The sequence below is a fragment of the Ictidomys tridecemlineatus genome, chromosome 11 (genome assembly GCF_052094955.1).
Source record: "Ictidomys tridecemlineatus isolate mIctTri1 chromosome 11, mIctTri1.hap1, whole genome shotgun sequence".
In the NCBI taxonomy this organism is placed as follows: domain Eukaryota; kingdom Metazoa; phylum Chordata; class Mammalia; order Rodentia; family Sciuridae; genus Ictidomys; species Ictidomys tridecemlineatus.
In genome coordinates, this window is record NC_135487.1 from 33756165 (window position 1) to 33771822 (window position 15658).

The 15658-nt window shown below is 35.9% G+C and overlaps 1 protein-coding gene across 12 annotated transcripts in view; it reads left to right on the top strand.

The window, feature by feature from the left end:
- Positions 1-15658, top strand: part of Mast2 (microtubule associated serine/threonine kinase 2) — a 185771-nt gene that overhangs the window by 89368 nt on the left and 80745 nt on the right. The window contains exon 2 of one of the 12 annotated variants that reach the window (XM_013364026.4): positions 1895-2089. The exons of the other annotated variants lie outside the window; for them this stretch is intronic. Coding sequence (XP_013219480.1) covers positions 1895-2089 — 195 coding nt within the window. The remainder of the gene's footprint in view (positions 1-1894; positions 2090-15658) is intronic. 12 annotated transcript variants of the gene reach the window in all.

Here is a 15658-nt window from a genome sequence, read left to right on the forward strand (position 1 = left end):
GGCTCCTTTAGGATGTGCCTTAAATCTTATTTCTCTATAGGTCAATATAAAAAAGTGCTTTATCATGTGAGAATTTCAAGTCTCAGAAATGAGGAAAGGCTCCACTGCAGAGTGACATTTCCAAGAGCCACTGAGGCTTATTTAATGAAGTGCTGAGGGAATTGATCAGATAGAGAACCAATGGAAGAAGAGTCCTAGAATCCATTTCACCTTGAAATGCCTTTGCTTAACTCACAGGGTGGAGAGACTGCACTTCAGATTTTTTTCCTGGGTGTTAGTGCTTATGCCCAGACATTATGGCTTAGTCAGATTTCTTCAGTGGCTTCCTTTGGGCTGATGCCTTTCAATGTCTGTTGATGCTCATTGATTGAATTACTACTAATTCTACCAGACCCTGGAAAATAGCACTTGTTTGAAGTAAATAATCGAGCATTTTATTCCCTTATAAATGGCCATAAAAAAGAAACTTAATTTAAAGTAAAGATGACTTGATAGGAAAATGAAATTTTAAAATGTAGTTTGTAGTTTAAAAAAATGTAAGTGGTCAATAGTCATGCTTTTTGAATATTGATACAGTGGTATTGGGAATCCTTGTATTTGTTTTAATGACTAAATTTGGAAAATACTACCCAAGGAACTAGTAAGTAGTTTATAAATCATCTTTCCATTATCAAACACAGCTTCTTAGATTCAAACCCCATCATATAACCAGTTTGCAGAGTGGTAATTAGGATTAAAAAGGAAATGAAATTTGGTTGTCATAGACTTTTATAATAACAATAATATATTCATCCATCAAAATAGTTAAATTTCATTTTATGTGGTAAGATTTAAGGCTCTCAAACTTGATATAAGCAATATTGTTCATGCTAACAAATATTAAGTGGCATATGTTTAATTAGCTCTAACTTATATAAAGGGAAAATATGTTGAGCTTGTGGAAATTTGAGCATGACTAATTTTAAATAGTTGTCCAACCTCCCCTTTCCTATTTTATCACACCTGCCTCCAATGTACTTACCTAAGAAATAAGCTGAAGTCAGTTCAAGGGTTAATGAGAAGGAAGGCAAAGATTTCTTCTAAATATGTGTAATTAAACATAAGCAGAAGGTCACCATATCCATATTCTAAAGAGTCAGCAGTAATAATACAGGAAAGTAATGTTATTTTGAAACAGGTTAGGTGCTTTTATGATACTTAAGTAACTTTTTAATCTTGTAATTAAAATATTATAATTAAATATTTTATATGTATATACAAGCCATGCCAATACTATAGCAAATTAAATACTGTAAATCTGTCATTTATTTTTCATCATCTGGGTCATACTTACTATTGACAACAAATTAGAAATCTATATTTATTACCTATCTGTTTTGAATCTAATTATCTTATTTAATAACCTTCAGTAGGACTGAACATATTAAGATTGGGGCTGGGGATATAGCTCAGTTGGTAGAATGCTTGCCTCGCATGCACAAGACCCTGGGTTTGATCCCCAGCACCACAAAAAATAAAAATAAAAAGATGGTTAGATTGTTTTCAGGGAGAAAAGGAACCCAGAAATTTAAATTTAAAATTAAAATAGAAGCAGATTTAAATAGAAGCAGATTTAAATAGAAGCAAAGTTTATTGTAGGGAATGAAATGACATAATTTAATGTACTCATTAGGGAAGAGTTAGCCAAATAAGTTGGTGTCATGGTAGATAAAGTCAGAAATTTATAAACTTTTGAGGATGTTTTACTTTTGTGGACATATACATTTCTTTAGGAAGTTTTAGTCATTGAACATGAACTGTTACCTGCTTTTTACTAGTTGATGAGTTGCAAATATGTTCTTTTTGGATGATAAATTATCACTGACCCTCTTTTTCCTACCGTGGTCCTTGTCAGAATCTCTACTCTTTGCCGAGGAGCCGATGTAAACCAGCATAAGTTCTCACCCTCATCAACTCCAGCTTTCTCCCTTGTTAAAATCCCGTTTAGTGCTGATTGTGTTCTGGCTACTTCTCCTCTTGCCTTTTTCCTGAGCCCACAAGCCCACAGCAGCCCTGGCAGTCCCTGCTCCAGCTGCCCACTGCAGTGGAGGTAAGGAAATCTGTTGTAATGTGAATGTGGGTCTTGGTGATTGCTTCTGACCTTATAGATAAAACCCATACTTTACTCCTTAATAATGGGAAGAATCTGAGTAAGATTTAAGTCCTATCCAGAGAAGAATAAAGGGAACTCACAGATCTCTGCTATATTCAAATTTTCTGGAGAAAAAAATACGTTAGTATGTTAAGATTGTTTATGTGCCAATCCTGACCACAGGGCTATCCTGTGAGCTGTGACCACTCCAGAGCAGGACAGCGTGCTAGAGATCGTCAAAGATTAAAACATTCAAACTTCATGTTTTACACAGCAGGAAAATTGGAGACCAAAATGGGTGCTAGAGATCTTCAAAGATTAAAACATTCAAATTTCATGTTTTACACAGCAGGAAAATTGGAGACCAAAATGGGTTAAATTATGTGTTTAAGTTGATGAAAACAGTCCTCTTGTATTTCTTTCTGCCTTCCTTTTTATATATTCAGTATTACTTCAGGGCATACTATGCACTGGACTTACTTAGCCTTGGGCATGGAAGACAAAATAGTGACCACAAAGTGATAAGTCCCTATCCTCTGAACTTAGGTTCTAGGGGAGACAGAGAGACAAACAAGTTAATGAGTAGATAAATAACATAATGGATGGCCAGAATTGCTACTGAGAAAATGCAGTAAAATAAGGGGAATAGAAAATGTGAGGGCCAGCCAGGAGTTGACGTTTTCTATGAGATGGTCAGGGAGGTCCTCACTGATGAATTGATGTATGAGAAAAGATCAGAAGAAAGTCTTGGAGACAGAATGGAGGGATCTGAAGGAAAAGTGTCAAGGGCCTAGTTTAGGAGCTTGCTTTATGTATAGTTTGTGCAGCACAGAGTTCCATGAACCTGGTTTCAAATAAATAAGGTGATTATTGGTAGGAAATCAGGTCTGAGATGTAGTGGGGAGGCAGATTAAGTAGAAATTTAAATGCCATTGTATTTATTTTTATGCTGAGTGAGGTAAGTAGCCATTGGAGGGTTTAAAGTCAGAGAATATCCTGTTCAAAAGTTAAAAGGCTATTGGTGTAATCCAGGTTAAGAGACAATGGTTATTTAAACCTATGATGATGCAGGTGTAAGAAATGATTAGATTTGGAATGTGTTTTGAAGATGAATTTGATAGGATTGTTTTGATGGATTAGATTCAGGTTTATGAAAAAAGGGAAGTTAAAGATGACTAGAAATTTTGGACTGAAAAGCTAGAAAATTGGAGTTGATTATAAACTGATACTGTAAAATATCTATAGTTAATTACACCTTTAATGAGAGATAAACAAGGTCTGGGTTACAGGTATACAATTAGAAATTGAGGTGATATATATGATATGAATCATTAGATTTATGGGTTCCTCCAGCCAGTGACACTTAATAGATATATCCAAAGATTGAGTCTTGAGGTAATCTGACTTCTAGAGGTTAGGGAGATAATGATGAACTGGCAAAGGAGAAACCAGAAAAGACTAGCTGTTTAGGAAGAACCAAGAAAGGTATCTTGGAAGCCAGTTGAGAAAAAAAAAATTCAAAAAGAAAGGTGTGATTGATTAGTAGGTAAGTAATGGTAAAGCTTTTTTTAAACATTTATTTTATAGTTGTAGGTGAACACAATATCTTTATTTTTATGTGGTGCTGAGGATTGAACCCAGTGCCTTAGGTAAGTGCTCTACCTCTGAGCCCCAGCTCCTTGGTAAAGCTTTTTGTTACGAAACAACAACAACAAAAAAAGTAACGTTAAAAACTAAAAGTGGAAAGCACAAGTTTTGAATTACAGGATTTGATATAGGAGCTCAAATTCTGAAGACAACTTGGGATAGTGATACTGACATAGGACATTGTCAGAAATTGACTCCTCCCTGAGGGCACCCCTTCTGGAGTAACTGATCTTTGGTATGAATCTGAGAAAGACAGTAAGTTGAGTAGCACCTACAGCCTAAGGTATGCCCAATCTTTGCACAAGGCTTGAAGCTAGAACACACAACCTAGGGCATTGTTTTGCAGTATTGGGATAAAAACTTGTTAAATTTATGGGTATTTTTTCCCTTAGACTTGTTCACATGTTTGATTGGTGTTTATTCTTCTTTTATATCTGTTCCATGCAAAATATCAGTTCAGTGATATGACAAGATGACTTTAACTTATTTACAGAATATTTTTGTACTCCTTTAAATAATATTGAGATTCTGGGATTCAGTTACTTGGAAATAGTTTGGTACTTTTTGAGGAATACTTTTATTGGTATACTTTTTTTTTTTTTTTTTTTCCCAGTATGTCCATGGTCTTAACCTCTTTTAGGTTTGGTAAGACCAGAGTACCATTTGGGACTGATTTTTCCTTTCTACTAAAGCAATACTTTCTGAGTACTCCACCTGATGCCTGTTTATTGTTTTTTCCCCCTTGGACTGATGGGAACAAACTGTCCTGGCACTGTGTGAGCTCTGGAGAGAGTGCCACCTGCTCCTTTTCTTGGACAATTTTCTTTTTCACATGTGCTGGTTGGTACTTGGCTAAAAACTTAAAGAGGAACTTCCTGCAGAGTTTTTTTCTGTACAGCTCTCTGCTCTCTGATACTCAGCCTTACAAATTCTAGCCACCTTAGCATTCCCACATTCTCAGTTCTGTTCCCTAACTCAGGGAGACTGCTAGGCTCTTTTTGCCAACCATTCTTGTGTTGACATGTTATTCCTCCAGTTTCCTAGGGCAATCTTAGAGTTTACTTTGTGTGTTCTCCTTCTGTCTATCATATGTGGTTTTACATATTTCATGTGATTTTTTTTGGGGGGGTAGTATTTTAGGGTTTTTGTTTTGTTTTTATTATACAGGATCTCACTATGGTGCACAAGCTGACCTCAAACTCCTGGGCCCAAGTGACCCATCCTTTTGCCTCAGCCTCCTGAGTAGCTGGAACTATAGGAGTAGGCTTTCATGCATTGCTGATTTTTTATTTTTAAATTCTAAAGCACAAGGATATATCTTACCTCTGTTTCCTCATCTTGGCAGGGAGGAGAAGACCCTTAAGGTCATGTTTCTATTATCAGAGATTATTGGTTGATTTACTAACCTGTTAGAATTTATTCTATTTCCACTATTTTTATCCTTTTTTTAAATCTTGGCTATAGAAGAAAATTAAGAAATGAAACAAGAAGATTAAGAAACATTTGCTGAGCATTTATTGTGTACTAAACTTTTTTCTAAATGATCTATATGTTTATTTACTTAATCCTTAAAAATAAAAATACTCTGATGAGGTAAACAACAAAAGTTCATTTTATTGATGAGGTAGGTAATCCAAATAAATCTACTTTATAGGTGAAGACACTCTTTTACAGAGAGGTTAAGAAAGTTATTCCTAAATAGTGGAAATTGTCATTCAGCCCCACAGCTTCTTATACCAATATGTCCATGGTATTAACCCCTTTATTATTATAATGTTTCTGATAAAATATGTGGAATTGAGTAGTATTTATTTAGTAAGTTAACAAACACCAAGGACTTAATAGCTCCAGTCATTGTTTTAAGAACTTTAAATTTGTAGGTGATTCAGTTTTCACACACTGATTCCATGAGGATAGATTTTATTATCACTGCTCATTTCATACAAGGGGCAGCTGGAGAGATTAAATAAATTGCTTAAGATAATACAGCTGAGACTAAAACCTGCAGTCTGGCTTTAAAAATCATATTCGTAAACTATACTGTTCTGCTTCTCTATGATACTTCCTATATGCAGTATAATGTGTCCTGAACCAAAATAAATTTTGCAGCCCCAGGTCTTCATTTATCTCAAGGTAACATATTTATAACATTCTTTAATAAATCCCCCTTCAGTCTGGGATGAGAATTGGTATTCTCACAGTCCAGGGTCACTTCTAGGCCATTATTTTTATTGCCTGCTTTTAAAAACCTGTTTTTCTTCTATGCTTACATCATTCCATTTTGTTAGCTTTTACTCCTGTTTCTTTCTATCCCCACCAATCAGTGGTGTGCTCTGTGTTCACATTTAGAATCTAGGACAGAAACAGTGCACACAATGACAGGCTTCCATTCTACAAAATCCTTACCCATGAATATGTGCCTATTGAACTTTATTGTTATTAATCAAGTGAGTAAGTGGAAAGAGGAGGAAAACAGTTTCAGTAAATAATGTGAATAAGAAAAGAAGTAAAAATTGAGAGCTACTGGCAGTGGCTTTGACCTCTATTTAAAATTAGACCAAGAGAGAAGGAGTTAGGATCTACCACCTCTCAGTAGTCATATAGAAATGTCTTTTATCCTTTTTGAAATACAACTATTGTTATGAACTAAATTATGTCTCTCCAATATTCATAGGTTAAAGGCTTAATCCCCAGTACTTCAGAATGTGACTATAGTTAGAAACAGTCTTTAGAGAGATAATTAAAGTTAAATGAGGTCACTGGGATGCACCCTAATTCTATGATTTATGTCCTTACAAGAAGAGAGGATTAGGACACAAGTGTGCATAGAATGAAGGTCTGTGAAGACATAGGGAGAACATGGCCATTTGCAAATCAAGGAGTTTGCCCTCAGAAAGAACCAGTTCTGCCAATACTTTGCGCTAACACCTTACTCCTGGACTTCCAGACTCCTAAACTTTGAGGAAACAAACTTCTGTTGTTTAAGCCGTCCAGTCTGTGATATTTTGTTATGGCAGCCTTTGCAAACTGGTGCAGCTATTAAGACTTGGCTGCATTCCCTCAAAGAGGTAAAACCAGCATCCCTTTGCTTCATAGTGTAGTGAGAACTGACCCTGTTCAAAGTTGTTATTCAACCTCTTTACTGATTGCATCTTAGAAATGGATAGTCTTGGGATCTTACAAATCATTGTCCATAATAATTTGAAGAACAATTGTTGTTTCCACTCTAACTCTATGCTACAATTCTTTAGTTTTTGTTTTTTGTTTTGTTTTGTTTTGAGGTGGGGTCCCATATAGTCACTTAGGATGACCCTGAACTCCCAGACTCAAGGAATTCTTCTTCCTCAACCTCCCAAATGCTGGGGCTACAGGTGTGCATTACTGTACCATCTAGCTCTATACTCCATTCTTGTTTGTGTCTTGATTGGAAGGGATGAGTCTGTTATAGATCAACCTTGATGGGTATGATCAACTTTAAGAGGCAAAATAAATTTGATTATCATCTGATTGAATTAAATACCTCCAACCTGTAGTCAACTTGTAAATCTTCTAAGACTGTGATTGCATTTAATTGCTTGGCACTCAAGCATTGGTAGTATTGCATTTTTGGAATGACCCTGTTTTAAAAGATTGTTGAAGTCTGTGGTGTTAACTGGTATCCCTGAAGAGAGAGAGGATATGGTTACTGTCCCAGCTTTAGGTCTGCTGGGCATAGAATTTTGATGGTAGTACCTTCCTGGAACATAGAATGATTTAGATTTTGATTTAGTTTTGAATTGCCTTAGACTTGAGAGTTTGTAGCAAGAAATTCTTAGAAGAGTGATCTCTGTATTGGAAGGATTTTAGCTTTAACCTGCTTTCTTACTGCATAGCAATACCTTCCATGTAATGTCTAACAAAAGCTGTTCAACCTTTGCTTGAATTTCTTTGGCAACAAGGAGGTTGCTATTGAAACTTTCAGCCATTGTGCCAGTCAGCCCTCTGGCCCCTCCCGTGTGAGGCTTTTTGTAGACTTGTATGGCAAAAGGACAGGTGTTACTTTGGACCTCCTCCAAAATGAGGCAGCCTTTGAACCCTTTTTGGGCTAGCATCAATATTATTTCCTGCCAAACAGAAAGCACTGTTTTCATTTTACCAACACCTGCTTTTCTTGTCTTTCTTCTTTTAAACAACTGCTTTTCAAATTAATTCCAAAAGAGGAACATCTCCAGAACTTGTTTTTTTCTTGACCCTTCCATATACCAGTTATAGGCAAATGACTTCCCTTTTTTCTACCTCAGTATTCTGCATCATTAAAATGAGGGTAATAACACTACTTCAAGGATTGCAGTAAGCATTAAACAAGTTAATACATGTCACATTTAGACTAATACCTGCCATCCTCATAACTTCATTTTGTTTCCATTTTCTCGTGTTCCGACTTTCCTGGGGACAGTATCCCTTACCATATATCCTTACCACGAAAGCCTTTTTCCTGGCTAAGGAAAGGCCATGGTAGCTAGGTACCCTACTGCCCTTGTATGCAGCTCACTAATTTTATCTCTGAAGACGCCCTTTGGACTTGCCAAGACAGAGATGGAAATGAGTTTAGCCTGCGCCAGCACAGGCTTCATAAGTGAAGGTTCGGGCTATGTGAGAAATGCAAAGGGAGTTTGAATTAAAGAGATGGACTCTAATTACCTTTAAACAAGCTCCAGGACGGCTTCTCCTACCCCCAGCCTCAAGCTACCTATTAGGGTAGCAAGGTTTACTGAAGAGGAGAGAGAGAGAGAAAGAGGGAGAGAGAGAGAGAGAGAGAGAGAGAGAGGGAGAGGGAGAGGGAGAGGGAGGGAGAGAGAGAGAGAGAGAGAGAGAGAGAAAAAACACACGCCAGGGAGTGGACTTTTATTGGGGAATAAAAAATTCTGGGGGAAAAATCCCATCCAATGAAGATTAAGGGGGGCAATGTCCCAAGGTCAGGTGCGACAATTGGGTCTTCGGGGTAGTGGCCATACATGCTTCCACATAGACAAGCCCTCCTAACTGAGAAGGGTGGGGAAAGCTCTGGACACGAAGATGTGTCTAAGCGATCGAGCGCCTCTCACCCAGTCAGGGAAGTAACTCAAATCATGTGCAAGGATGGCCTCCCACAAATGAGAAACACTCTGAATTACATTATTTTAAAAGGACCATTATGTGGCAGTGGAAAACTCATCAGAATGGTGTTCAGGTATTCATTTATCCTGTGTCAGGGAAGGAGTGACTTCAGAGTATCTTCAGGAGAAGTGATTCTCTTATTAGGGAAGGAAACACTGGTTTTGGGTTTTGTCTTTTTAATGGAAAGGTGAAGTAATGAAGAATACTAGCTGATTTAACCCCAGGAAACCTTGTATGGGGAGAGTTTTTCAGAGACCCTGGCTTCACCAGACTCTCAATATAACTATAAACATATGACTTTTCTGTTCAACAAAATGCCAGATGCTCACTCCTGGCTTAAAAGTAGGAAGATGATGCGTTCTAGAATATTTCTGTTTCTAGAAGTAGGAAAATTTTGTTATACTGAATATAATGTTGTATTATGGGAAAAAATCTCAAGAGCATTCCAGAGAAGAGAAAGATGTACTATAGCCTACATTATCAACTCAGGTCAATATTATATATGTGTATATATTCTACAGCCCCACCTTCTCTTTTTTTCTTTCTTATTTTGAAGCAAATCTCAGACTTAATGTTATTTTATGTGTAAATATTTCAGTTTGTATCTTTAAGGATAAGGATTCTTTAAAAGAAGAACCACATCATGTTAGCACATACCTAAATTAATAATTTATCAATATTGTCAAATGTTTAGTTAGTGTTCAAATGATTTTTATAATTTTTTTTGGAATAAGTAATACTCTGTTTCCCCCCAACACCCTTTGTGGTGTTGGAAATCAAACCCAGGGCACATGCTAGCCTATCCTGGGGCAACAGGCCTAAACCTAAATTGTCACGGACAGATTTGTATGTCTTGTTATTTTATGTCTCCTTTAATCAAGGGTTTTCCCCCTTCTCTTTCTTTTCCTTGTTGTAATTTAATTGATTGAAAAAACTGAGTTGCTTGTTAATGGAGACTTGACCATGTCCTGGATTTTGCTCATTGAATCCCTGAAGGCTTAACATATTCTTATGACCCCTAAATTCCCAATATGCTGTTTGATCTGATTCTGATGGGGGAGTTACTTAATAATTTGGTAATGTACATCTTTCAGGAAACAGGTAATGCCAGATCACTCCTTCATTTTGATAGTATTGGCCCTCTGATAATTATCACCTAGATCTTAAGAATTATTAGGAGTTTGCAGAAGATGATATTCCCATTCCCATCCTACTAGCTATAATATTATACAAAAGCAATTTTCTCCTCATTACTTACTTGTCTACCCTGAGGTGCAGTGATATACCCTTGAGTCAACTCAGCTAGACTGGTTTTGTTTTTGTTTTTGTTTCCTTGTTCTTTTTGTTACTGGGGATTGAACTCAGGGGTACTCTACCACTGAGCTACATTTCTAGTTCTTTTTATTTTATTTATTTATTTTTTTATATTTATTTACTTATTTTTTTTTTAGTTTTCGGCGGACACATCTTTGTTTGTATGTGGTGCTGAGGATTGAACCCGGGCCGCACGTATGCCAGGCGAGCGCACTACCGCTTGAGCCACATCCCCAGCCCCTCTAGTTCTTTTTATATTTTATTTTTAGTTAGGGCCTTGCTAAATGGCAGAGGCTGGCCTCAAACTTAAAATCATCCTGCCTCAGCCTCCCAAGTTGATGGGATTATAAGTGTGTGCCACCATGACTTATCTAAACTTTTTTTTTTTAAAGAGAGAGAGAGAATTAATATTTATTTTTTAGTTTTCAGCGGACACAACATCTTTGTTTGTATGTGGTGCTGAGGACCGAACCCGGGCGCATGCATGCCATAATGCTTGAGCCACATCCCCAGCCCTATCTAAACTCTTTACTGACCTTTAGTTTAAAGCCTGCTTTCTACTTTGTAGTGAAGGTTCTTTGCCCAGAGCAGTGCAGCCAGAAGTTTATGATACTTGCTATATAAGTAGCTAACCCAATGCTCAGCTGAGGAAAGCTGGGTAAAGAGAGGAAATGTGTTTAGAAGTCATCTTGGGGCAGGTTGTTTAAGACTTGGGCACAGAGTTCGTCTTTCATGTCCTTGGATGATAAAGAAGGAGCTGATGCCAGTACTGATTACCTCATTTTATAGATAGGATGGATTCAGGGAAAGAGAATCCAGCCATTAAAGAACTAGTACACAAAGAGTAGAGACAGACACATGTAATTTTTATGACAGATCCTTGGCATAGAAGAATTAATTTTTATGACTTTAGTTATTTTATAATGTATATAAAATCATGCCCAGAGTGACTTTTCCATCAGTGATAGATCTCATATATTATGGTGGCCCCATAATATTATAATGAAACTGAAAATTTCCCATTGCTTAGTGATAAAGCTATTATAACATTATAGCACAATATAAGGTGTAAACAAACATACTGTGCTACCAAACATGAAAGCACATAGGACATACAATTATGTATATGTAGTCTGTTATGCTTGATGATGACAATAAATGACTATATTACTGATTTATGTATTTGTTATAGTATACTTTTAATGGTTATTTTAGAGTGTACTTATAAAAAACTGTATGCTGTTTAACTGACAGGAGCCTCATATATCTCAGGTTTATTCATACATGAAAAATGATTGCACCATTTTCTCTTGATTGAATTTCATGTTGTTTTATTCATCATGGCCCTGGAAGGAATAGGCTATAACACATGTATACACTTGATATCCTTGTTATGTAAGCTACACCATTTAGGTTTATATAAGTATACTTGATGTATGTACAATGACAAAATCATTTGAAAATGTGTTTCTCAGAATATATCCCTATCATTAGTGCATGACTGTATATTTTCTTATTATTGTATTTATATCTTCAGGATGAATTTCTAGATCCGAGATTGCTGAGTCAAAGAATAAAAGTATATGTAATTTTATTAGTTTTGTCCAGTTATGCTATTTTGTATTTCCACCATTGCTCATAGTCTTGCCTTCAGAAAGTAGTGTCAAACTTTTGAACTTTTGCCAGATAGGTGAGAAATGCTATCCCAGTGTAGCCAACTGAAAAGTCATATTAAAGTGTTCCTTACAGATGAAGAATTTATTTCCTAATATCATATGAAGGGAATTTGTTTTCCTCTTCTTGAATATTGAGATGACATATGTCTGTCTGTCTGTACACCTAGCCACATAGTAGGATCTCTGAGCAGGAGAATAAATTCATATTGGCAACAGAAATGTTCCTAGCATGGGGTAGAACTAAAGATCCTTTTTATCTAGTAGGTGTTCAGCTTTCAACTCTATTGAAATCATTCACAAAAATTCTCTGGACGTCAGCAGACTCCCTGCTACCCCCATCCAGTACTAGGGATTAAACTCAGGGACATCCTACCACTGAGCAACATCACCAGCCCTTTTATATTTTTAAACTTTGAGACAGAGTCTTGCTAAATTGGCCAGGCTGACCTGAGATTTGCAATCCTCCTGCCTCAGGCTCTTAACTTGCTAAGATTCAAGTGTGCATGACCATGCCTGGATAATTTTAAAAATTTAAAAATTTCAGGATTCTTAGAATAGTTCAGACTTTTCCTTACAGCTATGGGTCAAGAAAAGAAAGCCCAAGTGTTTGTATAGTCCACAGCTAAAGATGAATATTAGTTTTTAAAGAGGTTTATAACAAACAAGGAATATGTGACACAGATTATATATGGCCTGCAAAGCCTAAAATGTTCATTATTTAGCCCTTTACACAAAATGTTTGCCAGCCCTTCCTAATTTACTTGAAAATCAACTCCTGAAATTATATCCCATCACCCTGAATGTAATAATTCCTACAGATATTTTCATATTCACAATATAGCTATTCAAGTCAGAAAATTAACATTAATAAATACTGTCATGTAATACATAAACTTAATTAATATTTCACCAAATGTCCCAGTAATGTCTTTTATAACAAAATTATCTGATCCAGTATAACCCCAAAAGCATAGGCAATGAAAGCAAAAGTAGGCAAATGGGATTATATCAAACTAAAATGCTATTGCACAGCAAAGGAAACAATAAAGGTAAGAGGTAATCTATGTACTAAGACTGGGAGGTTTTTCTAACACTTTTTATTAGTGACCTTGTTTGTTTACTTGCTTTTATGTGGTGTTAGGGCTCCAACTCAGGGCCTTGTGCATGCAAGGCAAGCATTCTTCCACTGAACTTCAAATAATTCCACTGAACTACATCTCCAGCCCCTGGGAGAAAATATCTGTAAATCATGCATCAGATAAGGGGCTAACATAAAAAATATACAAGAGACTCAGCTTCTCAATAAAAATAAAATAAATAACCCTATTATAAATGGACAAAGGAGGGCTATAAGTGGGTGTGTAGTTCAGTGGTAGAATGCATGCTTAGTTTAGTAGAAGCGCTGGATTTGATCCCCAGAATCAGTCATTCAATCAATCAGTTAAAAAACTAGCAAAGGACTTGAATAGACATTTCTCAAAGGATATGCAAATGACCAACATACATATATGTAAACATTTTTAATGTTTAATGTCTTTGTCAGAGTAATACATACACATTAAAACCATAATGAGATATAGCCTCTGGCTTACTACATTGACTGTTATCAAAAAGATGAAGGAATAGTGTTTACAACAATGTGGGGAAAAGGAAACCTCTCATATACTGTTGGTGGAAATGTAAATACAACCATTTTAGAAACATTATGAATGTTAATCAAAAAACTAAAAAGAGAATTCTCTTATGAACCAGCAATGTCACAGCTGGGTATATACTAAAGGAATTGAAATCAGCATTCTTTGTATTTTATTATTTTTTTTTAGATGTAGGTGGAAATAATACTTTATTTATTTCTTTTTAAGTGATGCTGAAGATTGAACCCAGTACTCACATGTGCTAAGTGAATCCTCTACCACTGAGCTATAACCCCAGCCCTGAAATCAGCATTCTGTAGAGATATCTGCATCTGTGTTCTTTGCAGCATTAGTCACAATAACTAAGAAAACAACCTAAAAGTCCATTAACTGTTGAATGAATTACAAAAATATGTGTATACACAATGGAATACTGTTCAGCCTTAAAAAAAAAAAAAACAAGTTCTTCCATTTGCAACAACATGGATAAATCTAGAGGATATTATATGAAATGAAATAATTCAGACACAGATAGATACCATATGATCTCACTTATATGTAGAATCTAAAAGTCAAATTCATAAACAACAGAATGGTGGTTACCAGATAATGGGAAGGTAAATGGGAAAAGGGAAGATGTTTGTCAATAGGTTTGAATTTATAGTTAGATAACATGGATCATGTTTTATTGGCAGCATAATTACTAGTTTGTGTACTGTATATTTCAAAGTAGCTTAAACAGAAGATATAAAATGTTCTTACCCACAGGAAAAAGTGTCTATTTGAAATAACGGATATACTAATTAGTCTGATTTGATCATTGCACAACATATGATCAAACAACATTTTTCAAGACATCACATTGTACACTATAAATATATATGATTTAAAAAATCTGATCCATGATCATGTGTTGGAACTTTCTAGGCTTCCCCACCGACACTTTGGTGCAAGTCAAGCACTCTATTCCTGAGCTCTACACCCATGCCCTGGATGTTAGAGTTTTGTTGTTATTTCTCTTTAATCTCCTATCTGGAGCAATTTGGTAGAATTTTTCAGCTTAGAAAAGCTGACACTTTTGAAAATTATAAGGCCAGTTATTCAGTCTGTCATTCTCTCAACATTATGTTCAGGTTACGTATTTGGGGCAGGAATATCACCATCTGGATGTTATGTTCTTATTGTACCCAATCAGGTGATACAGGATTTCATTTTGTCATGTTAACCTTGATCACTTGATTTCAGATGGTGCCTGCCAGGTTTTCACTATAAAAAACCTGCCAGGTTTTCTCTTTTAAAAAGTATTTTGTGAGAAGAAATAAAAAGTGATCTATTCCTCCTGTTTTTCAAAAATTTAAATTATCCTCCCCAAATTTCAGCCTACTATTTGTAGTGTCCATTGATGTTTTGTGGCCATGTTAGTTTACTACTCTGGTTGCCAAACAGTCTTTTTCTAATTCCATTGTTCTTTCTTTACTCGCAAGTTAGCATTCTACTGTACAGAAAGCTCTCTGCTCTCCCCGTTAATTTCCTCATTTATTATGTCACATGAACCTAAAGATTCCTATTTTATATAATGGCTTAAAATCTGTTAATATCATTACACACTTTGTTGCTGATATTGTACTATTTGGTCAAGGGGAATTTCTTCATGCTGGCTTCTGGGCTCCATCATTCTTTGAATACTTTCTTACTTTTTGGCCCCATAAGATATTCCTGTCTGGCTTATTTTGAACCCTCCCATTCCTGTCCTCTAATTAGCCATTTCTTTAAGGAGTGTAGTTCTTTTTGGTGGAGAATATTATTTAAAAGCCAATATATGGATAGTAGAGGGAATTGATGGTATTTGGATTCACTTTTCTCAGGGAATGTATGCATGTGTCGCACATATCGTTTTTAAAAAAATTATATTGGTGCAGAATAGTTATACATAATAGCAGGATTCATTGTGACATTCATTCATGCATATAACATAAATTGATCAATTCCGTTTCCCAGTCACCCCCCTTGCCTTCCCTTCTTTCTTCCCCTTTTCCCCCTTCCTCGGAACACTTAATGCTCTCCCTTCTATTTTTATGAAATCCTTTTGTATTTTTAAATCCCTTTATTTTGTCTCTAGC